Source organism: Neoarius graeffei, chromosome 27 (genome assembly GCF_027579695.1).
Source record: "Neoarius graeffei isolate fNeoGra1 chromosome 27, fNeoGra1.pri, whole genome shotgun sequence".
In the NCBI taxonomy this organism is placed as follows: Eukaryota; Metazoa; Chordata; class Actinopteri; order Siluriformes; family Ariidae; genus Neoarius; species Neoarius graeffei.
The window spans coordinates 51,903,627-51,930,012 of NC_083595.1; the positions used below are offsets into that span (position 1 = coordinate 51,903,627).

A 26,386-nucleotide genomic window follows, 5' to 3' on the forward strand; every position below is an offset into this window, starting at 1 on the left:
GAAGATCAGAGTTGCAGTCAGCTCTGTGTTTTAGTATAGCGGAAATGGCGATGAGACCGATAGACTTCCTGCTGTGACGTTACGGATGTCAAGGTCATTCACTCAGACCGCTACCTATATGAATCACTTTAATTGTAAAAATTACTATCTTAGAGTTATTGTTAATGCTTAAAACTATTCCTATGCCATTCTTGAGGTCTCAAGGCATTTATAAACTAAAGTGAGGCCATGGTTCTGTGTATCTCCTTTAACCGCGAGTTCGTGCCATGGAGTCACCTTCCAGTCGGTGTAGCGTTCATCAGTAGTGGTAGTGAATGCTAATAAAGCAGTCGAGAGCAAGTATCCCAGACTAACAACCGAGAAACTAAGATTTCAGTCTCCAGACTCTTATTCCACGCTGGCTACAGTATTTTTCACTCAGACTTAAGTATTCATTTCCCTGTGTAATTTACTTCCATCCATCCATTCTGGCATATCACTACAGTGACGTGGCCACTCTGACGGCTTCAGCCATCAAAGTATCTAGGGAACATTATAATAGTAGTTTCCTGTTGCTTTCTACTGGATTATTATAGAGGTTTTCTCATCTCAACCATTCACACCTATGGACACTTTAGAGCCACCAGTTAACTAAACCTGCATGTCTTTGGGCTGTGGGGGAAACTGGAGCACCCAGAGGAAACCCATGCAGCCATGGGGAGAACATGCAAACTCCGCACAGAAAGACCCCCGCCAACCGCTGGGCTTGAACCCAGAACCTTCTTGCTGTGAGGCGACAGTGTCAACCACTACACCACCGTGTAATTTACTTAGTTATGTTTAAAATCAACATTGACAACTACACACAGACCTGGCAGTCTGCCACTAATTCCTTACAAAATCCTTTACCCTGTTGCTTTTTTGGTGTCTGGATAAGTTTGGGCTGAGCTCAAGTCCCAGCTCTAATAGTAACGGTTCGCCACTGTGATGATGTAATCTATAGAAAAAGAAAAAAAAAATCCACTATGAATAAAATCTCTGAATAAAAAAAATTACAAATGCATTTTTTTCTTTTTGTTGACTTGTGCCAATATTATTCAGCAAAATGGTATCTTTCTAGTGCATCATTACAGATTCTGTTTAAATCCCAACCTTGGTCATTATTATTATTATTATTATTATTATTTTAAATCTGAATGCTGTTTAAACTCCAAATGACTTCCTTCGACTGATCTGGGAACTGGGAGAGCGGTAAGCATAGCCTGTAAAGGCGTTCTGTGAAACCACACAAACAAAACATCTTGGTACAAGTTACATTTGTCTTCTTTATACAGGACTCTAGATAAAGGAAATGACAGACACCGAGACTGGGAGAGACCAAATATCTTAGCGTAAATTAAATTTTTTTTCTATCTTGTCCTAAGGGCATGCAAATCTTTTCACTCAACTGTACTGTCATATCTCAGACAGCAACATTTTAATATGACTAAGCTTCAGTCGTAACGTTCCTGTGAGTGAGAAAGAGATGACGGTTTATATCAGAGTGAGACAGAAAGGGAAGTGGAGCTTTCATAGCTGAGCTACAGGGACACGGACTAACTGAAATGTGAGCAGCCATTTTTTCTGTAGATGAAAAACACACACACACAGAGGAGAGATGGTTAGAATTAACAACAGCGAGACTTGCAAAGAATGCTTACCCTCTGATGTTTAATATAGTCATGATTATTACACATGTACACTTTAACCATTTGTGACATAAACGTTAATAAAAAAAGGGCATAAAATAGAGGATGAACTTAAATTAGAATGGAAAAGCAACAATAAATAAAGAAAACAAAGTTCCCCAGTATTAACTTCAGAGTTCCCGCCCTCTTTTTGCTCAATTGCATTTACAAAGCAGAATGGCTCACTGGGACATGGAAATAAATAAAAACAAGTAGTTGATCAGCTTACAACAAGCTCAGTGTGAGAAGACACACAGCATCAGCCATCTGATAAACGGAGCACTCTTTGGAAAGGTGTAGATCTGTGACTTGGATGAAGAACACCTGCACTCAGGCCCTGTTTACGCCTTAAATTAACATTTATAATGAACGAGTGATCGACACGCAGAGCAAACCTGACGCTGGGCACAAGTGTGAAAGAAAGTAGGAAAGATGAACTAAAACTCCATCCATCCGGTCTGGGGCTTCCTCCACCTAAGCAGGGGTTCTGTCTGCCTGGTGTGGGGCTTGTTCTGCCTAAGCAGGGGCTTCCTCCATCCAGCCTGAGGCTTCATTCTTTGGTTGTTACCTTCTGGGACTCCATGCCCAACACTAAAATCCAATCTCAATCTCATGTTATATCCCAAAATATAAATGCTGTTCATGATTTCCACCAGGTTCTATATTCTGGCTTCATGGAATAAAATAAAATGAGAACACACAGAAGCAGATCTCTGGAGGATCTCCAATCAAGTTCACACTTGTCTCCAGTGGGACATGCTGAGCACTCATAACCAAATTAGCAGAAATGCTCATTAAACAGGGCCTTTATAGCAATCTCAATCTTTCACATTGGTTGCATTTCATAGTTAAAGTGAAAGCTCAGGAGGGAAAAAAATACTAATAGCTGAGACGTTTGGTGTGTGAAATTTGTTTCTTTAACTTTGCACTGGCTAAATATAGCTAACATTAGGAAAACACATAGCCTCCAGTTTAGCAGTTGTGCAACTGCATGTCTCAATCATCAGACTTGATGTGGTTTCTCATACTGACTGACACTTCTTTAGAAAAATTAAACAAAAGGAAGGGGCAGAGCTAAAAACCTTTACAGCTCTGTTTCAAACCCAAATTACTTCCTTTAATTAGACTCATGCAGGGGGTGTGGCCTAAAGATTGACAGCTGAGAATAATATAGTTCAAATTTGTTTTTTGTTTATTTTAAATATATATACTTCATATGGATGTATTCGGTCATGGTTATGTAAAAAAAAGGCAATGATAAACTGGTAGCTGTAAGCTTCCCTTCACTGTCAGCTGCATCAAGCCGAAGCACGAGCAGCAAACTTCAGACACTTATCACATCTCAAGTCTTAACTGGTTGAAATGTGTAAATATCATGTGTGGCCTCATTATCCTACTCCTTTAATACCTTTTTTTCCCCATCATGACTAAAACCCCTTTTTTTTCAAAATGGCTAAAAAAAAAAGGAGAGACAGGAATGAGAATGTGCGCATCATGATAAATCACAACTTGGATAAATGAAAAAAGAACACTCCTTTTTTAATACATTCCATAAAATCTGTTTAAACATAAATAGAGAAGATTCCTACATGTCCATGTTTACAATATTTAAAGAATCGCCACGGTCACCGTCCCCTCATCCTCGTGCAACTCCACAAACCATCAGCCGCCTGAGCGAAACGCTCATCAGTCCCAACTTCACGCCTTCCTCCAGGATACACACGTCACCCCGAGGGTCATGCAATACGAGTCCTGAACTTTCACCTGGCAATCATGTGTAGCTCCGCCCCCTCACAGGATCAGTCTCTGGCCCAAGATCTTACGGTTAATCTCGGCTAAGGCCACGGAGAAGACGAAAGCCTTCTCGTCTGACAGGTTGGCGTAAATATCAACCTCCCGCTCCTGTTTTTCTGGAAAACATACAAGAGAACGAGGTCACTACAAAAGGGGGGTGAATTAGACAGTGAAAGAATTATTTTTCTATAATTCCACTATTCCTTTTTTTATTTTATTTTTTTTACTTTTTTCCCCCAAAGCAGCATTATGAGGAAAAAAATACAATAATACTAAAATAATTATATAATAAAATTAAAAACATTAAAATAAAAAGAAATAATTTTAAAATACCTTTAAAATGATAAAAAAAGAGACGCTGAACAATAAGTCTTTTTTTTTTTGCATCTGAAGCCTGTTAATATTGAGAATTTTTTTTATATAATTCCACTCTTAGTTCTTTACACTTTTTTCCTGAAAGAACTTTTATGAAATAAGCCAAGTAAATATTGTGAAAGTAGCATTAAACAATCAATAATAGAAATAACATATCGCAAAAAAAAAAAAATCAGCACTTTACAATTCTAACATTAAATATTGATGGAAAAGAAAGCGTCACAATAAAAAGTATAAAGTTCCTCCCTGTGGCTTATTTTTTAAAAATCTCTCTGAATATATAATTTAGATCATTATATATCAATTAATTGTTTAATTTGTTTTAATGCCAGAGAAACACCATCTCTACATGTTCACCTTCATTACAAACACCAGGATCTATGAATATACATGAATATGCAAATTAGAAGCACCAACATGTCCATCATATATATGTAATATAATGCTTAACGGAAGTTAACTTAACTATCCGGCTCGTTAACCGGTATGAAATTAGCATATATTAGACACGAGAGGGATTTCAGTACCAGAGCCTCATTGTTATTTTCTCACTGATTTATTTAACAGCAACCAAGCCTGACAAACTATGATGTTACCATGATGACAACCATCTGTTTATCATCATTAACGAAATGAACGATCTAGATCTCTTACAGCGCACTAAAAGTAATCAGGTTTCACGTTATCATCCTCTAAAGTCACACATAATTGGTCCAAATCTGTGGCGCTTATTTGATGACATGTACTTAGCCCCGCCTCCAAGTCCATTTTTGACTGAAAGTGTGTTTTAAATAGAAAATCTAACTTTACCGATGGTGCTAATGAATCATCTTTGGACTGTGTGAGTGCAAGATAAAAATAAACAGATCCTTTAACACTATTTTAGTGCTGTAAAACAGAAAGCTCCGTTTGCTTATCAGAGGAAAACATTTTGAAACACAAATGAAGGTGAGATTAATAATATAAAGAAAAGCAAATCTAAAGATGACTAATGTTTTCTTCGTGTATATAAAACTCTGCAGCTGAGCCAAGATGTTTAAAACTGAGAAATTTAAATCGCTCGACACTGAATGACTCAGACAGGAGAGAACGACTGCAATGTTGGAAATGTGTTTTAAAAAATAGTCATGTCTAGAAATGAGTGACTGGATTTCAAGAAAAAAAAATCTTTCACACTCACACACAAAAAAAAACTAGATGAATCATAATCACATTTCCATAAATGGCCTCGTGAGTACTGATATTTACAACACAGGACATACTGAAACTGATAAAGTTTCCAGTTGAACAGGAGGATTTACTTTAAAGAAAAAAAAACAATAGTATGAGACAATTGAACAGTTCTTGAGAGCTGTTGAATGTTACAGAAAGCATGTCGTTTGTGTTATCAGGCTGCTTGTTACGTCTGTGGTTTCAGTAATGTGTTTAGAGTAAAAGAGGAAGAAGATAAGGAGGATCTAAAAGCACGAGTGTTTATTAAAAAAAAAAAACTGTCAGGGGGTGTAATGATGTGCATTTCATATCGAATGTTAAAAAATTAAAGAGTCGCAATAAAAGAAATGTATTCCCAAGACTTCTCTGAGAAGATTAAACACTAAGAGAGACAGACCGAGAGAGAGAATGACCGAGAGGAAGACTGTAAGATAGACAGAATGATGGTATATAAGAAAGAGAGGGATTCATTGAGAGAGAGAGAGAGAGAGAGAGAGAGAGAGAGAGAGAGAGAGGAAGTTGATCAGGAATATGTTGGAGGAAAAAGTGAAGAAAAGTAGAAAGCGTGAGAAAGAGAGACAGTAGGAGAGAGTAAGAGTCTTAGAGAGTAAAAGACGGTGAGATGGAGAGAGAGAGACACCAACACAGAGAGAGAGAGAGAGAGAGCAGCAAAGAGGGAGATGAAGAGAGAATGAAAGAATGAAGCACTGAGAGAGCAAGACTGTGTGAGTGAGAAAGAGATGAGGAAAAGAGGAAGCTTAAGAAAGACTGAGAGATGTATGTTGTTCTGCAATTAATTCTGAATTCAGTGAGAGCAGTTTCAAGCTATTTGGATTGAATTTGAATTTTCACCTGATATGCCGACCTCCAGTCATCAGCAGCCAAGAACATGAATATTTATAAAGTTTTTTTTTTTAAACACAAGTTCTTGTTAAATAAGCCGGAGCATCAGAAGCTAGCTCACCTTTCTCCTCCTCCTGCTTCTTCAAGCTGACAGTCTTCGGCCTGCCCCGCCCTCTCCGGATGGTATCTGATTGGCTGTTGGAACGGGACCGCCTCCTGTTCTCCATATCATTGGTGGACGTTAAATTGATCTTCTCCCTTCTAATTCTTTCTGGTCGTCTTCTCTTCGCATCCGATTTGTCTAATAGGAGATTGGAGGAAATCAGGATCAGGGGAGAGAGAGGGGAATAAAATTAAACTCATTCATTTTGTTTTATTATTATTTACTTTATATCATTCCCTTTTGTATTATGTGATTTCTGCCTGCTTTAAAAGGCGACATTACAATTATTAATCAATTATTATGCAGTTCCTTGTTTTAACTTAAATTTTCCTGCATTTATCCACAAAAATGCTTTCACTCATATTTATTCACACAACTTAATATTTCTTACTCTTAACCAACCTTAAAAAAACAAACAAACAAACAAAAAAAACCACAACCACAACCTTCAAGTCAAACACAAAATGGCTTCCTGGTCCCTTGACATACTCACGACAAAGGGTATAACCCCGGGGCGCTGTAGAATGTAGTGCACTCAACACTTAAAAAGAAAAAAAACCAACAACAAATTTATTTCAAATTCAGCCAATGACTCATAATATTTTCAGCTCGTCTTACTTTCACAGGAGTAAATAATACTTGTTTATTTAAATAAAGACCTGAAAAGGGGGCATCATGGCTCAGGTAGATAAGGCGCCATACCATAAATCCGGGGACTCGGGTTCGATTCCGGCCCAAGGTCATTTCCCGATCCCGCCCCGTCTCTCTCTCCCGCTCATTTCCTGTCTCTACACTGTCCTATCCAATAATAAAGGTGAAAAAAGCCCCAAAAAAATCTTTAACAAAGACTAGGTTCTTTTTCTGTGTCTTATTTGTTTTCTTATTTAAAATGAATTTATTTGAAATATATAATAGAAAATACAATAGTGTGATGTGTAATAAAAGTTAAATTTAAATGTTTTAATCTTTCATCATTTAACCCTCCGGAGTCAAGAGCTTCTCCGGCGAAGCTCGATAGGTTTAGAATGAGTAGATCATGGATTGAGATAAATATCTTTGCAAGTTTATTATCATACAAGCATGATAAACATATTGACAGAAACTTTATACTTTCCTATGTGCCCACTGCCAAATAATATTAGAGTTTTTAAAACTACCTAAATTAGATGAAACATAAAACTTGTCACCTTACTCGGTCACACTGGAGTCGGAGCACTGAGTGCAAAATTACGCAGTCACAAAAGACTATTCACATGGTAACGGCATGATAATCACTTTCATTCTTTTGGTTTTGATTGGTTTCTCTTTTGCAGTGGGAACGCCCACCGTAAACAGGATAAAATCTGTCAGACAGAGTTAATACCTATACTATTTGGAGGTAAAACTTGTTGCAAGATGGCATGCATATTTTATGTGCTTTGGATGATTCAGGACAGCGATCCAATTCAATCTTGAGAACTGCGACACTGATGCTTTTTTTTACTTCAACCTGATCTGGCCGAAGATCAACTAGAGTAAGTGTAAATATTTCTTCTATTTCTGATGAGCAGATGGGTTGATATGCATGTGCAGTAGTGCAGACACAGGAAAAATGACTGAGAATTTTTTCCAAAGTTAAAAGTATTTTCCTCAAAAATAATTAATTTTGCTCTACTTTGAGTTTTGATTGGAAAAAATATATATATTTTATATATATATATATATATATATATATATATATATATATATATATATATATATATATATATATATAAAATAAATTGCTTACCTCTCTTCTCGTCGAAAGAAGGAGGAAAGTTTTGCTTGTTTTGACTTGGCGAATTATTAACACAAGAGAAAATACTCGTAATTCGCAACTAAAAAGACTGCAGCTACACTGGCAGCTTGAACATGCTTTCTAGTGCGATTGTGTTGCGCTTGCGCAGAACGGTGTCAGTCCTGCGCGCCTTAGCTCGTGCACCTGAAGGCGCACCTTGGGCGTGCGCGCCTAACGAGCTCCGGCACGTGCGCCGTTAACAAAGAACACCTGTCTTTAATCAATGAACTATGTTTGGGCTATTTAAGGACTGCGCCCATGCAAGGACGATGCGAAGTATTACGCCACGTCTAGGAACGCGAAAAATCCGAAAAATAAATTTCTCCATTCGGAAAACCGGAGATTTTCAAGAGTTTTGTCTAATATTCGGATTTCTGGGTCATTAGTGGAAAAAACCCGGAGGAAAATCTAAAAATCCGGAATTCCGGGAAAATCCGGAACACTTTCATGACTATGAACCCTTTAGAATTTCTACATTTCTGCATAAATATGACCTAAAACATCATCAGATTTTCACACAAGTCCTAAAAGCAGATAAAGAGAACCCAGTTAAACAAATGAGACAAAAATATTATACTTGGTCATTTATTTATTGAGGAAAATGATCCAATATTACATATCTGTGAGTGGCAAAAGTATGTGAACCTCTAGGATTAGCAGTTAATTTGAAGGTGAAATTAGAGTCAGGTGTTTTCAATCAGTGGGATGACAATCAGGTGTGAGTGGGCACCCTGTTTTATTTAAAGAACAGGGATCCATCAACGATAACCTGGTGACTTGTCCAGCGTGTACCCCGCCTCTCGCCCATAGTCAGCTGGGATAGGCTCCAGCTTGCCTGCGACCCTGTAGAACAGGATAAGCGGCTACAGATAATGGATGGATGGATCTATCAAAGTCTGATCTTCACAAAACATGTTTGTGGAAGTGTATCATGGCACGAACAAAGGAGATTTCTGAGGACCTCAGAAAAAGCGTTGTTGATCCTCATCAGGCTGGAAAAGGTTACAAAACCATCTCTAAAGAGTTTGGACTCCACCAATCCACAGTCAGACAGATTGTGTACAAATGTAGGAAATTCAAGACCATTGTTACCCTCCCCAGGAGTAGTGAACCAACAAAGATCACTCCAAGAGCAAGACGTGTAATAGTCGACGAGGTCACAAAGGACCCCAGGGTTACTTCTAAGCAACTGAAGACCTCTCTCACATTGGCTAATGTTAATGTTCATGAGTCCACCATCAGGAGAACACTGAACAACAAATGGTGTGCATGGAAGGGTTGCAAGGAGAAAGCCTGCAACCCTGTTTTATATACAGCGCTCTCCACAATTATTGGCATCCCTCGTTAAGATATGTTCTTAGGCTTCTAATAAATTCATTTTTTAAAAAATAATATAGGACAATAATGCAAAAAAAGAGAAAAATCCAGCCTTTAATTCAAGTGCATTTATTCAGTGGGGAAAAAAATCCCACATTAAGAAATAATTATTTTACATGAAATCATATGTGCCACAATTATTGGCTCCCCTGATGCTAATCCTTTGTACAACTCCCTTTTGCCAACAAGGCAGCACTTAATCTTCTCCTATAACATTTCACAAGATGGGAGAATACAGAGAGAGGGATCTTCGACCATTCCTCTTTGCACAATCTCTCTAAATCATCCAGAGTCCTGGGTCCTCTCCTATGCACTCTCCTCTTCAGCTCACCCCACAGGTTTTCAATTGGGTTGAGGTCTGGGGACTGAGATGGCCATGGGAGGAGCTTGATTTTGTGTCTGGTGAACCATTTTTGTGTAGATTTGGCCACATGTTTAGGGTCATTATCTTGCTGAAAGACCCAGTGACGACCCATCTTCAGCTTTCGGGCAGAGGCCACCAGATTTTGATTTAAAATGTCCTGGTATTTCAAAGAGTTCATGATGCCGTGCACCCTAACAAGGTTCCCGGGGCCTTTGGAAGAGAAACAGGCCCACAGCATCACCGATCCTCCCCCATACTTCACAGTGGGCATGAGGTGCTTTTCTGCATACTCATCTTTTGTGATGTATTAGAGTGTTTGTTGCCAAAAAGCTCTATCTTGGTCTCATATGACCAAAGCACATGGTCCCAGTTGAAGTCCCAGTACCGCTTAGCGAACTCCAGATGTTTACGTTTATGCTTGTACGTGAGAAAAGTTTTTTTCCGTGCATGCCTCCCATACAGCTTGTTGGCATGTAGAGAGCACCTGATGGTTGTTATGGAGACTTTGTGACCCCAAGATGCTACTCTGATGCAATTCTCTAACAGTGAGCTTTGGAGAACTTTTTACTTCCCTTACCATCCTCCTCACTGTGCGTGGTGGCAAGATAAACTTGCATCCTCATCCAGGCTTGTTTGCCACTGTTCCAGTTGTTTTAAACTTCTTGATGATTCCTCTGACTGTAGATATGGGCAGGTGTAGGCGAGTGGCTATTTTCTTGTAGCCATTGCCTGACTTATGAAGGTCGACACACATCTGCCTTACTTGAATGGTGTGTTCTCTTGTCTTTCCCATGTTGAAGAGTGGATAAGAGAAATAGGCCTCTGTGTCACATCATATTTATACCCCAGGGAAACAGGATGTGATGAATTACTAATTAAAGGTTCTTAGATACTCTGATCAACTTTATAAACTACAGTAGAAATGACAGAAATGCGTCAATTACATTTATTTTCTAGGAATTGTTATGTGTGCCAATATTGTGGAACAGGTGATTTTATGAAAAATTATTATTTCTTAGTCAGGGACTTATTATTTTTTTTTAATTCACTTGAGTTAAGGGTTACATTTTTCTACAATTTTCAGTGTGAGATTATGCTTCTGCAATAAAAATTTAATTTATTTTAAGGCTTTTAACACATCTTAACCAAGGGTGCCAATAATTGTGGAGGGCGCTATATATATATATATATATATATATATATATATATTCTTATCCTTTTTACGTCTGTTTGAAACACTACTAGTGCGTCAGACGGTGCATGTGAGTTTGTTGCCTCCTCCTCCAATAGTCTCTATCTAGAGCGTCACTGGCCAAAAGGCCCCAGTCCTTCAAATCGGCAACCACTAACTCCTTCCATGACTTTCTCGGGTGACCCTCCTTCCGTTTCCCAGCCACTTACAGGTTTGTGATGTCTTTGATGGTTTGGGAGCTGCGATGGACGTGGCCAAACCATCGAAGGCGTCTGTAGATCAGCCAGGCCCAACTTCTGGCGAAGGTCTTCGGTACTGGTGTTAACACCCGGCTTAATGTGGCACATCCAATGCAGCATAGCTCTTTCACTACGCTCCGGGCGCCTGAGATCCTCCTTTTTAATCGGCCAGCACTCACAGGCATATAGCATTGCGCTACGAACATAGGAGTTGTAGACTCTGCCACGAATGCTCCAAGATACACTCCTAGATGACAGTTGAAGTTTGTAGTATATATATATATATATATATATATATGATCCTTGGTTGCCACTTGGTCAGAAAACCAAAATAGTATGATGCATATTGTGAATTTCATGTTATTATTTCTCCCATATTTTGAAACGCTGTGTGGACAGATAATCACGATGGCAGTTTTTTTTTTATTTTTATTTATGCGTGTCAGTGTGTTATATATGGCAGCGCCTCGTTTCCTCCCTGTTTCACTGCAGTGTGCCGTTTCTACACAATACTGCAGGAATCCTGATCTTGTCAATAACCTGCCCTAACAGGAACGGCTCTGTTCTGCAGCATGTTTGATTCGTTGCTTCCTCGAAACTGTTTTCCATCAGTGTCAGACTGGGGCTCAGTGAAAATCCTGATGAAACGCATACAGTGCTCACATCACCCTTTAACCATCAGCCTTATCAAAAATTAAATATTTATTCATAAAGATCATTTCCAAATCCAATTGAAAACATGAATAAAATCCTGCTTTACACTCTCAAACCGAGTGAGGGCCGGTCAGCCTAAATAAAATCCTGACCCATTTGAAAATCGAGCAGTTATTCTTAGCATAAGCTCAGTATAAATAGTCCATCCTGCTTAGAGAACAAGCAGCTAACTTGAAACCTGAGCACTCAAACGAAAAAAAATCTCTCTGAACACACTTCCTCTCTTGCAGAGGGAAAAAAAATAAAAACCTTCACTCATCATGTGAAGTCAAACTTCTGCTGTAGCGGGATTTCAGTAGAACTCACGATCTGGACTGTGTTATGCAAAATAAAGAGCTGAATTTATTATGCAGCTGATTGGAGTTTAAAGCTGTGGTACAAAGAGGCCTGTGTTTAACATTCCACTCATAACTGTGAGCCGAAGTGAGCGTCAGCCAGCGGTTACACACTCAAACACCAGAAATATGCTGCTACAGTAAACACGTTAATGTGAAATACAGACTGGAGAAGTGTTTTTGGGATTCTTATACTCCAATTTCATCGTGCATCATGGAAAAACCTCACGATATCAAATCTTTTAATCAAATAAGGCATCTCTATCTCCATCTATCCATACAATACCATATTTTTATATAGATAATTTTTAGCATTATGTATTAAAATATGCCATTAATCTGATACCCAAGATTGAAAGCCAGCCAAAAAATGTAGATCAGATATCAAAAAAATTAATAAATAAAATAAAAGTAAATTAAAAAAAAAAGAAAAAAGCATCCAATCATTTCATCCAATCCTGTAAGAAATGGAAAAGACTGGAATTGCATTTAGAATATTTCGGAACTGGAAATGTTTACATATTAAGAGACTTTTATTTTACTTCATTATATTTGCACTGGAAGTGATTTTTGTGGATCTGAATATTTTGTCTGACTGAATAATCAAAGCTGCAGTTTTGTACAAGTTGTATTTTTCATCATCATCATCATGTATTTTTTTCCTATTATTTAACTGCTTTAGCTTTGTAGTTGTTTTTTTTACCTCGCCCACAACGGAGTAAGCGGGGCAAGGTATCATCATCAGTGCGATTTGTTTGTTTGTGTGGTCAACCTTTTGGTCAAAATAACATTTTCCATTATAACTCAAAAATGGTTGCCGGTAGACAAATGTTTACTATTATGAGCATAAAGGAACTCCCATATGGCCTTTCATTTGTCACCATGATCTTTGACCTTGAGTGACCTTGAAAGGTCAAACTCAAGGTCACGGATTTTCAGAGGGCTGTAACCTAAAAACGGTTGATGGTAGACAGATATTTACCATTACAGGGATGTGATTTGGGGCTGGTGAAATTATCTGAAAATTTTAGCCGGGGGTCTGGGGGCCACAGGCCCCCAGCTGGTCCAGGGCAGTGGCCTGGTGGGGGGACAAGGGGGGAAGCCCCCCGATGCTCCTGGGCTCTGGGGTTTTCTGACTTAAAAACTGTACTAAAATGGCAATCAAACACACAAGAAAAAACTTGTCATGATTAACAAATTCAAGCCAATTTAATGGTCAACATGCAACTCTGACACACACACACTCGCTCACTCTCACACACACACTCTCGCTCGCTCTCACACATACACAATCTCGCTCGCTCACACACTCTCACTCACACACTCTCTCTCTCTCTCTCTCTCTCACACACTCTCTCTCTCTCTCTCTCTCTCTCTCTCTCTCACACACACCCCAAAGAACCAGCGCGAGCAGGGCCCGCTAGCCCCGCGCCTTGTGACGTAATTCGCCCCGAGGCGAGCCGCGGTTTTTCTCCAACCATTCCCAGCGGAACTTTTTTTTCACTATTCTGTCGATTTCTTTAACTCGATTTGCATCTTTACGCTCGATCACGGAGGCTGCCATCTTTCAACTCTTTGTTTGAAGCGAGCTTACGTACAGCTATCTAACAAGCGCGTTCATTGGTTGTTACAGAGCGATGAGCCAATCACATACCTCGTTTCATCTCATTGACGTAATTACGTCATTTACGCAATTACGTCACTGAGATGAAACAAGGTACGTGATTGGCTCATCGCTCTGTAACAACCAATGAACGCGCTTGTTAGATAGCTGTACGCAAGCTCGCTTCAAACAAAGAGTTGAAAGATGGCAGCCTCCGTGATCGAGACGTAAAGATGCAAATCCGAGGCTGCCATCTTTCAAACAAAGTCGGAACGAATAGGATACGAATGTGGATGAGGGAAAATCGGAAAAAAAATTTTTCTTCAAGTTTTGAGGTGAAAAAAGCGGAATTCCGCAAATTCGCGGAAAAATCACATCCCTGCATTATCAACTTATAGGAAGTGCCATATGGGTTTTCGTTTGGCACCATGACCTTTGACCTTGAATGACACTGAAAGGTCAAACTCACGGGGAGTGGAGTATGTCCAAATGTAGAACATTCGCCGCCGCGTGGGGATAACAAGAGAAAATTTAACAAAAGACCACATTGTCAAGACTGGCAAGTCTTTTTATTAGTGCAGCGGCAACTTTTCCAGGCGTGTCTGTAATATTGTGGGCGTAGCAGTAAGGAAACACTGTGTAGCGGCCCGATACGTTGAAAAGGCCTAGTTAGAACCCTGAAATTAGACCTGAGCCACTTTCTTATGTGGTCCGAGATCAGATACATATCCGATATGTAGTCATGTGACATGAACGAGAACGTCGGAATGTCTGCGTTCTCCCAATGTGCATATCGCCATCATCATCAAAGAACAGCAACCAAAGTAACTATACTCAGTGGAAGGAAAGGGAAATTTGGGATTTAGTTAATATTTGGGGAATCGATTCAATTCAAGCAAAATTACAAGAAACCTGACTTGAATATTTTTCAAAAAAATTGCCCAAGAAATCAATGTGCACATGCAGGGCGTTTCAGCAGACAGGCGTGTTCACATTAAAGATAGATTTGCATCACTTCCTGTTATGAATGTGAACTGTCAAGACAGACAGATCCAAGCTGATAAAAAAAGAAAAAATATTTCACAACTGTACAAAGACACTCATAATAACATAAACGTAGCCAATTCACTCTAATTCTAACATCACACCACATATTTATGGTTCAGAGTTAATCCAGGCGCTCACTCAGAGTCGTTTATCTCTCTGCAGAGCGGCTTTATTCTCCTTTAATCCTTTAATAAATAACTCCCTTAGAGTCGCATTAGATTGGTTAGTAAGCTCCACAACACTCACACTTTAGTTAATTATTTACTATTCAGTATTTTTTTGTTTTTTTCCCCCACCCGTAGAAATAGTGATTAAATTCATAGTTTTTTTTAGATAAAATCAGAACAATTGTGATGAAATGATGACTGAAACTATCTGTTTTTTATACAGAAGTAACAAAAAAAGTGGTATGAACGATGAATGACTGAACAAAAGAACACACGCATTTTCTCAGAATGTTTGCATGTTCAGTGTTGATGAATTGTATCAAAGTGGCATAACCTGAACAGGAAATACAATTAAACCATGAAACTTAATTATGTGCATGACAATTAATCATGAGCTAATCTTTTAATCATTACTATCATACAACCATGAGTGAAGATCCAGCCTCAGATCAAATCATAATGCAAATAAATTTGACTTTTTAAAAAAATGAGAAGAAGAATGAAGAACGGCAAAACACGCTGCTTTATCATTTATTAATCTGCACTAACAGTGCTGGAGCAGATTGTTACTCTCACTCAGGATCTTTCTACTTTATTATTTTTACTATTCTTCTTTTATTACTATTTTTATTATTCTCCTAAGGTCTTTTAGGATGCTATTTCCCCGTCAGTTTTCAACCAATCATCACCAAATTTCACATAAAGAATACCTCTGGGCTGAATTACGTTGCTATGACTTTTGGTGCTGATCTGGATCACCGAACCAGAATGATGCATGAAAAATGGGATTCTGTCAATCACTTATAACTCTGTCAATTTTCATGATTTTTTTCAATCAGTTTTTGTTTTTTTTTAATTTTGTTCAGGGCGGCAAGGCACAACTTTTCCGAGGCATCGTTCTCTATCTCTTACCGTTCCAGATCTATAGGGTATGGTGTCCAGATGTCCCGGTTTGTAACAGCTAGCACAAATTACTGTGACTTTAGTCACAGTCTCTATCTAGTTTTAGATTTTCTTTTATGAATCCGATGATGTTCTGTGATGATGTAGCAGCTGCAAATCACAGGTTTATGTTAAAGCGCTCTTTCGAATACGTTATTGTTTCTATAGTAACGGTTCATTCACAGGGACTCGTCCGGTGAATGTTTGACATCATCCGAGATGTGTGTTTAACACTGATGGAAGACGGCTAAGGTCATAAAACATTTCGGAGCGTGAAGTTATGTTGAAGCTGAAGTTCATGCTTTGTTAATGCTAATGTTCAATAACCCTCCCTGTGTCCGAAATCACTCACTCGTTCACTATTCCCTACTCACTATATAGGGAATCACTATATAGAGGACTATATAGTGAGCTCATTGATAAAATGATAAAACGCTTTCGGATACTAGTCCGTCACACTGGTATTTACGTCATTACTGTCGCACAATTAAAACGTGCCAGATCAGTCGGCTGGTGGGTTTTCAAAATAATAAATACACGCATGTATTTTTGTGATGAATCCATATTATACTGAGCGTATTTCCCACATTAATCAATACAAAGTACTTTGTGTCTGCTGCATCTTTCAGTTCTTTTAAATCAAGCCTGAATACTTTCTTCTTTGCTGCTGCCTTTTATTAAATCAGATTTGAGGCTTTTGATTTGATTTCTTACAGCACGACCACAATGCATGATGGGATATATTGTTTGGTTAGCGACTATCGGTTGTACACTACTTTTCGTGATGCATTGTGGGATACTTTGAGTGCACTATATAGGATGTAATAATGCTCACTATACATTCGGACAGCACTGCAAAATGGCAAACTCACTATATAGTCCACAATATAGTGAGTAGGGAGTGATTTCAGACACAGGGTCTGACAGTAAATAACCATTGCTAAAATAAACACTAAGTGTTCACGAAATAATTTCAACCTTCATGGTAAGACCTTTTTAAAACGCATTTACTAATTAGTAGGGCTGTAACAATATGCGTATCGAAATCGCGATACGCAGAGCCACGATCCGTGTCGCGATACAAGAAGGCAGAATCGCGGTACACCCTTTCAAACTTCTCCTCAGCCCAAAAACAGAGGTGCTTCCAAACTTCAATTTATGAATACTTTACTTTTTATTTAAATTACATTTTAAACTTACTTAAATTATTTTTATTTTTTATATCTATTAGTAAGTCGTTTTTTCGCCGACCTGCGACAATCTTCTGCGAGTCACGCAACGTCCACACTCGCCACTGGCAGAGCATTCATTTCTTTTAAGCGGTCGGCATTCTGGTTGCGACGCGGGGAGCGAATCTGTAAACAAGCAGCTCATTGGCTGGCTAGGTGTGCCACAAGCCAATCACAATCACTTGACCGGAAAGGCATGCAGTGTTGCCAGATTGGGTGGGTTTAGGTGCTTTTTGGCTGGTTTTGAACATATTTTGGGGGTGGAAAACGGTAGCAATATCTGGCAACACTGAAGGCATGTCTGCTTGGGCGGAAGCCTTCTGCGGTAGTTACATTTTGACACGCGAGCAATGTTTCACTATAAAAATTCCGTAATTTCCATCTGTTTTCCGCGATCACAGAAAATCATTGGCCCTATGAGAGTGAGACAGTGAGAGAGCCACACCCCCCAAAAAAAATCTTAACGGATTTACACGATTTGGAAAAATTACTTTTTCAGAACCGAAAAAAACAGAGCTTCCAGCTCAACAGTATTATTTTGAGAAATAAAACAATCTTTGGATATACATTTGTTCATTTTTGCATACATATTACTCATTCTCTGCAGTGGTCTGAATTATTTGTTATTAAATAGTTAATGTAAGTAAGTAAATGTTAATAAGTCAAATTTACTACTTTAAAAATACATTTTAAAAAAATCGTGGGTGTATCGAATCGTGGGTCAAAAATCGCGATACGAATCGAATCGTGAGTTGGGTGTATCGTTACAGCCCTACTAATTAGTAATTTACATTTACTACGTAAAGTAAAAATAACTATGCGATCAGTATGCGAGATGTCTCTATTTGTTACACGGCTCATTTGAATACTCGACTCTGATTGGTCAATGATGGCATTGTACAGTCTTATTTCTCTGTAAAAGCTTGTTGCGATGGACCATGCCATTAGCCGAAGCAATAAAATCATTTTTAAAATCAATAATTTGTGTCAAGTTGCTTTGTAATAAGCGGGATAATGTACATCATGCTGGTCATTACTGTGAAATAAACCCCTTCAGGGTGATTCAAGATCCTGCATCACCAGTCTGGGTTTATTTCTCAGTAACGACCAGCATGATGTACATTATCCTTTACATAATGCACGGTTATAGCTGCAGTGTAAAAAATAAATACTGTCAGCCAGTGCATTCTTTCCTGGAAACAATATTTCTACATTTAAACAGCTAGACACAGCTTAACATCATCCATTTTGAATAGTTAATTAAAGCTGCAAACATATAAAGATTCACATCTCACTAATCAGCTAAAGTTGATCGTGACGAGCCAGCAAGGACAGAGTTCCCATTTTTTATAAAGCCATAATGAAGTTAATGAGGCTCGTGAGGCCTAAATGCTCGGCGCTGTAGGGGAGGAGGGAGTGAGGAAGGGAAGGGAGCATTTTCAGGCAGGAATTAGTGAATTAGTGCGCCCTTCCCCCCTTTTCCACTCAACGTTACTCGCTCAAGTGAACAGTAAGAAGTCAGTCCAGCACTGCGGAGACGCTCGAAATCCTGCACTTACTCCGCTTGACCAGGAAACGTCCAATTTACACCCATTTACACACCATTCATTCCGTACACACATTCCAACATGGCACTATTAACTCGATGGAATCATGAATGAACAGATTTTTTTAAAAGATATATATACACTTTTTTTTTAAAATAACGAGCTCCTTATGATTTATATAGTTTAACAACTCATTAGGTCACATAGCGCAATGCCATTTTGCTTAATTTAAAGTCTAATTGAGTTTTTATGTATCGTTTCAAAGCGACACGTTGTTAAAGTGACTGGACTTGTTTTGATTCATGGAGACGTCCAAGTGAAAAGACTTTTTTTTTGTCATTTTAAAATAAATTATCAACAACAACAACACTACTACTTTAATTTCTACTCCTAAATCCCTGTTATTTCAGTATTAACACACTGATTTGACAACATTCTGAATAATCAACTACATCATCCTTTTTCTCCCCCCCCATGTTGGAATTTCTAATATAAAGTAAAAATCTAAAATAAAATGCTGTAAAATAAACAGGAAGTTAAGTGTACGCAATGACACTTAAAATATAGTGTCATGATTAAATCATAATACAAAATTACACACACACACACCCTGTGATATCAGCTAATGATGATATCTGGATAATAATTTGCAATACAAATGTGTGGTGAATATTAATATACAATAATATACATGAATATAAAAACAATATATATAAAATGTAAACAATATCCTCTTGAATTGTCTGAAATCTTAAACTTAAAGTTTATTATCCTTTAGAAGTCTTGTAAAAAGTGCACTTTGGTCAATATGTTTTCATAATTATTTTAAATTTCATAACCAAATTACTTTTATCTGTAGCTCCTGTAGTGAATTTATCACTGACTGCAAAAGAAAGAATATTGTTCTTTTAGTTATTTATGAATTTTCTTTTTCCTGCAGGTTTCTTCAGAATAATACAAAGTGGGCAGGACATTATTTGGTTGAGGTTTACTTATTTTATTTCATTAGCTTCGCCATCAAAACTAAAATTTATAAAATAAGTAATGAAAATTTTTACAAGTTAAAAAAAAAATAGATATACAGTATGTATGGCAGGGTAACCACAATAGTGTTAGCCAATTACCGTGGGCCCAAGGTATTTTTATTAATTAATTAATTAATTGATTGATTACCTATATATTGTAAACAGTAGTCTACCAACAACATAAGACAGGACGTGCAAGATGATGGACTGAATTACATTTCAGACATATAGATTTAAAAGTGCGAAGATTGTTGCAATCATAATTATTTAAAGCTGAAAAATAATAATTCAACATGGCAAATTTAATAGAGCTAAGATTGTCCATGTTTGAACCTTAGAGCTAAGGCTGTTCATCGAGGTGCGACCCGATGCTTCCAAGTACCAATTAACAGCTATTCTATGAAATCGAGTCGTACATGAGCTGATAGCCGACGAGGCGCGTAGCACCGAGTTGGCTATATTCCATGTATGACGAGATTGAGTGGAATAACAGTTCTATTCTACCCAAATTCACTGGATTTTGAGAAACAGAGCATTTTTTTTTTTGCAAATTCGATAAATACAAACTTTATACACAATGTCCGACAAAATAATTTCTGCTTAAAATGTAAACAAACCGGCAAAATGACAGGAGCAATTTGTGAAAAATGCAATAATAATTATTGAAAAATTAAAAAAACATACGTTCTTACCATCAAATACTTTCATTCTATATTTCATTGGGGGTTTTTTTTGCATTTTTGGGGGTTTTCTTCTTTAGTTTTTTTTTTGGCAGTTGGTAAACCAACTTAAAGGTGCATTACCACCACCTACTGGGCTGGAGTATGAAACAGGCACTACTGGGGAGGGGGGATATATTCTTTGAGCTATTTCTGTTTCTTTTAAATACTTTATCATTTTTTCAGGTTTTGTTTTCAAGTAGTTTTTATTTCATCCTTGGTTGGTTCAGCAACATGCGCCACCATTTTGTTTTTCTCTACTCACGGTATATGAGCTGATAGCCTAGTGGTGTAGTAGCCAATCAGCGCGCATGGTTGCTCATATCCAGTGAATGTGGATAGAATAATCAGAATTAGCAATCTGCTTTGGTCTGTGTCCCTTTTAAGGCTGATTTATACTGTACTTCCTGTTAAATGTGTACGCAAGATGGCCACCGCGTGCATCCTGCTGCCATTTGACGCATTTCTTGTGCATGTCTTCAGAAATTTATGCAGTATTGCACCATGTGACACTGTGTGTACAACTAAATAAACAAACTAATATTGTGTCTCAAATTGCACTCAATTTTCTAGGTTCGTGATTTTCCTATTAGAGTTAGTGTGTTGGGGTGGCACGGGGGTGTAGTGGTTAGCGCTGTCGCCTCACAGCAAGAAGGTCCGGGTTCGAGCCCCGTGTCCGGCGAGGGCCTTTCTGTGCGGAGTTTGCATGTTGTCCGCGTGGGTTTCCTCCGGGTGCTCCGGTTTCCCCCACAGTCCAAAGACATGCAGGTTAGGTTAACTGGTGACTCTAAATTGAGCGTAGGTGTGAATGTGAGTGTGAACGGTTGTCTGTGTCTATGTGTCAGCCCTGTGATGACCTGGCGACTTGTCCAGGGTGTACCCCGCCTTTCGCCCGTAGTCAGCTGGGATAGGCTCCAGCTTGCCTGCGACCCTGTAGAACAGGATAAAGCGGCTACAGATAATGAGATGAGAAGAGTTAGTGTGTTGCATTTTAGAAACCTTAAACCTACTTAAACTTATTTCTTTGGGTTTCTTAAACCTACTGAAAGCTCTGTTTTGAGTACAAGTCGTTCAGATTTTCAAGATTAGTACATATTTCTGAATGTACAGAGAGTCTTTGATTTGAGATGTGGATCATCACAACAATCGTGCCTACTGTAGAAACTGAGACATTCAGACACGTTTGTGTAGTCAAAGTGAAGAATATGTGCACTTTTGCCCAAACCACAGCGACTAAAGTGACATATTTCCTGCACTCTCGCCTGTCTTGTTCCTGATTGTATGCAAAACTGCTTAGAGTTGGAATATTTTCCATGTGGTCAACAAACCAACTGCAATCTTCCCTGATTTCCTTCTCAAAATGTGTCCAAAACAGACCAATGCAATGTTATTGAGTTGTAAAATCAAATCAAAAATATGCATGATGTCATCAAACAAAGAGCTGTACTCGATCTACACGTCTTCCTGGTACTCGATCTATGACGAGGAGATGCCTTGAAGACGTCTCTGTCAATCATTTCACAATCTGACACACCTACACAGATCTGTTCAGGAAGGAAATTTTTATTTTGGAATGATTTAGATATAATTAAAATCAAAAGTTAAGGATATATTCCTTAGATCATATATGAATAAAAGGTTTCTTTAATGACAGCTTTTTGGTATAAACAAAAGGTTTTTTTGTTCTTATTAGTTAGCATTTGAAACTGCATTTGAAAAGAGGCTTCAAATGATTCATAGTTTAAACTTCCTGTGAAGCGTTTCAGTGCAGATTAAAGCAACTCAGAAAAGTGGGAGAGGCACAACACCTGCGCTGCTACTCACCTGTGTATTAAACTGCAATTTATTTTTAACCTTTAACATAACAGCTGAGCCATTATTTCTGAGAACGACTACGTTTAATTGGGGAGAGGAAAAAATAATTAACTCACGTTATAACTCTAATGTTGATTGATATGCACTTGGAGGTTAAGTTTCAGATTAAAGGAAGAGATCAGCTACACGGATTTTCCCTTTGACCAAAAAGTAGACTAAAAGCTTGAGTATATTTAATTAAAATCTGTAGTTTTATACTGGAGTTATAAATCAAATAAAAACTGCATATCTAACTAAAATCACACACTCAACCAGCTTGACTCAGTGAATACACAAATTAAACCCAACGTCTAATTTCCAACTCCCTACTTTAGGCCACGCCTCCTAGGTCTCGAACCAAACTGTGAGCTATGGAGGAAGGTGATTCAGATCCTACACTGATTTTAACTCTGCAGATGTATTTATTTTTGTGTATATTGACAAAAAAACAGTGTATCGGCGTCATACACTATCAGAAATCACCACAAATCTGTCTGAGTCTATATTACCGTCTAACAACCGAGACACGATGATAAAATGGAGGCTATACGCATTTTCCTACGTCTTAGTAACGTTAACCTCAGTGCTGTATTTGAGATGCGAGGGAAATTATATATGCGTTTCGTTTTTGACCAAACTGTTCCTTCGCTGTAAATGTGATGAATGTTTTAAACAAATACTAAGACCACACAAGTGGGAGAAAAAAAGCATTCCGTATCCCTTATTATATTAAATTACAATTTAATTGAAAACAAGTCATGCCTTTTGGCACAAAATATCTACTAAATGGATTTTTTTTTAAATAGTAACCATTTATATAGTACACAGGCCAATATTTCAGACTACAACCCGTGATTATGGTTCCCATAAAAAGCTTCTTGAACAACACAACCCGAATTTAAATTAAAAACGAATGTGTGACGTGCACCAGTATAGCATTGCTCAATTTGTCTTTTTTTTTTTTTTTTAAAGAAATGAACATTGAAAGGCGTTACCTATAGCAGGCGGCTCTCTGAGCAGCTTTCGGCTGATGAAGACATAACCACAAGGGCACGACTTACAGGCCACAGGGATCTAATTAACCAAGGAAGGGGACACACACACACACAAACATATATATATATATATGTATATGAAACAATGCTGTTTACACTGTTTATAACACACTCGAATGCTTTGATGTCCTGATTGCATAACACTAACAAGATAACAGTATCACATCAGTTCAAGGACGGATATTTACCCTGATCTTGATTATTAACGGTGTCACGTCAACCTTTGCACCTGTTTAATTATTCATCGTGATGATTTTGGTGTGTGGATTGTAATGGAAAGAACATCCTACTCTCCACTGTGCTGCTGCAAACAGGAAATTTCCCCATTGTGGGATAATAAAGGTCTTCTTATCTTATCTTATCATTAGCACCTTCTACCACACACACACACACACACACACACGCCACCTTTCCAAGCACAGTGAAAATGACATGCATTAAAAACAACACTGACTAATCCAGAACTACTTCTGTGCAAAAATTATACAACGTTTAAAAGGCCAAGCTCCTGCAACTCATCACATCCTGTTGTTGTTCTAAGTCATCTTAATTTCAGTGTTTCTGAACGCTCTGGGTTTTTATATATATGATATGATCGTATAATAACCTGACATTCATCACACCGTTTTGTGTTTTGATTTGCATGCATACTGATTGCTCCAAGAAGCTTAAATTCATATATTTGATTCAGGCCTTAAGACTGAAATGTTATTGCTATGAAATTGACTTGATTTCTGTCTTGAACATAATCAGTTAATAATTGTACATCATAATGGAAGACTGTGGTCTTTTTTTTTCTAGGTTGTTTTGAATACCAATTGATTATAAAACTCATTTAAAATTCAAATGAAGCTACAGACAGGCAAACAGGGATTACTTATCACTGCACGATTTGTCTGCTCTATCGCTTATGTTTCAATAAACACATAATACCAGTAAACATTAGAGCACTGAATTTTCTGCCACAATGTAGAAACGGAAAAATATTGAGCTTTTTATTCCTTCTTCTTCTTCTTACTGGCTTAAAATGTCCTGATACCATGGACTGTGATTTCAAAACCAGGTGTTAAATTTTCCTCACCAGACCAATTTAAAAGAATAAAACTGCTCCTTTTTTTTTTAAATAAGTCAACGTGAAATTTGAAAGCAGTGAAAAGTAAACGATGAGAAGTGGCCCATGATCTGGGCATCCTGCCCTGCACAAACCCAATAATGTGGCCTTGGCCTTGACAAGCAGGAAACTCCATGCTGATGATGAGTTCTTAGCAGAAATGATATGAACGTAGGACATAGAAGAGCTTGAAATTAAATTAGAGGTAATATGAGATGTGTGTGTGTATGGGGGGGGTTAAAAAGGAAATGAGTCAGATGAACACACAACACATTAGAGTTGAAAGTGTGCAGTTCTGTGCAAAAGTCTCAGGCACATACAAATAAATGCTGGAGAGCAAAGATGCCTTCAGAAATAATGAAATTAAACGTTTGTACGTGAAGAAAAATATTATAAAGAGCAGTAAACTGTAATAAACGGAAAAAAGACTATATTTAGTGTGACAAAAGCAGCAGTCTCAGGTATAATATGTACAGTTTTACTGAGTATCTTACAGAACCAGCCACAGTTCTAACGGACATTTTGACGGTCACACTTGCTCCTTACTTTTGCAGCAGCAGCCTTTGTTATGACGTTTGTGTGAAAAGTGTTTCTTGTGTAATATGCCGCTTTCTTTACTGACAAGCAAACATTTTTCTCAAACATTTAATCTTCTTCTGGAAAACTAATGTTCGGAAAAATGTTTTCGTACTGACTCAAGCGCCCGATATTTTTTTATGACGAACTTTGTCAGATTTTTATTGGATGACTTGTATATTTTTAGGACTTTTGCATAATGATATAATATTACAGACATGATAAATTGGTATAATCGATCAATCAGACACACAATGAATGAAATGAATCCATAAAAATGATCATGTTCTGAAATGAGGACCATTACACTCTCAGAAAATAAAGTGCATTACTGTACCTTTAGGGTTACAGCGGCTCGTTACTGGGCCAGGACTCTCTAAGGTACTTATTTGTACCCTTTGCTTGGTCATTTTTTGGCCCTAAGACACACATAGTGACCTGGAAGTCCAATAATGAGCCCTAGGGGGTGCATTAGTGTACCAGATTGCACCTTGGGGGACAGAAATGGACTCTGACTGTACTGTACCGTACCTCTGTTTCTGACAGTGTAGAATAGATAGATAGATATAGATATAGATAATGATTTCAGAAATCAGAAATGTATCTTAAATGACTTAATGAATCGCACAATAGCTGTAAATATGCACCATGTTTCCACTGCAGTACCTTTCTAAAGCCACATTATTCTTATTTCCGAGATCATACAAAAGAGTCAATATTTCAGATTTCCATGAACAGGAAGACTCCAGCTGGAATATTATACATCTCTCTCTCTCTCTCTCTCTCTCTCTCACGCGTGCTAATAGCTTATTTATTTATTTGTTTGTTTAAATATGGTGATATAAGAGCACATTTGTATCAAATCAGGGCTGAAATCGTTAAGAGCCATGCTTCTTTTCCTTCCTGAACTTTTTCTGATTTGTTTTGTTTTTTCATGCTACACACTGAAAGAGCCAATAAAACAATCCCCACTGCTGGATAATAAAAGCAGCAACTTGAGCATGGACAAACTTCCTCTCCACAGCAGGAACACTTCCAGATCAAATCATATTCAGATCATCAGCTATAAAATCAACACTCACCTGTTGGTCACATTCCGGACACGATTTAGTAGCCATTTTCACTTTCTTCACTTTATTGGCGGACATTATTTTTAGTTGAAAAACACAAGTCCAAAATGCGGAGGACGGAATAACCAAGTCGCTCCCTGCCTGTAATATCAGACACTTCTCTCTCTCTCTCTCTCTCTCTCCCTCTCACACTTACACACACTCACACACACACATGCGCGTGCGTGCGCGCGCATTCACACACACACACACACACCATCAATCAGCCCGAAACCCTGAAAGAAAAAAGGCTACAGCTCATTTTCCACATT

At 38.0% G+C, this 26,386-nt stretch overlaps 1 protein-coding gene across 1 annotated transcript; it reads right to left on the reverse strand.

The window, feature by feature from the left end:
- Nucleotides 1-1,667: 1,667 nt before the first annotated feature.
- On the reverse strand, nucleotides 1,668-26,386 carry c27h16orf87 (chromosome 27 C16orf87 homolog). The gene is made up of 4 exons (XM_060911249.1): nucleotides 26,088-26,386; nucleotides 23,259-23,337; nucleotides 6,052-6,231; nucleotides 1,668-3,616 (listed from the first exon to the last, which is right to left on the reverse strand). The coding sequence occupies exons 1-4, from the start codon at nucleotides 26,151-26,153 to the stop codon at nucleotides 3,498-3,500; spliced, it is 444 nt and encodes a 147-aa protein (XP_060767232.1). The 5' UTR covers nucleotides 26,154-26,386; the 3' UTR covers nucleotides 1,668-3,497.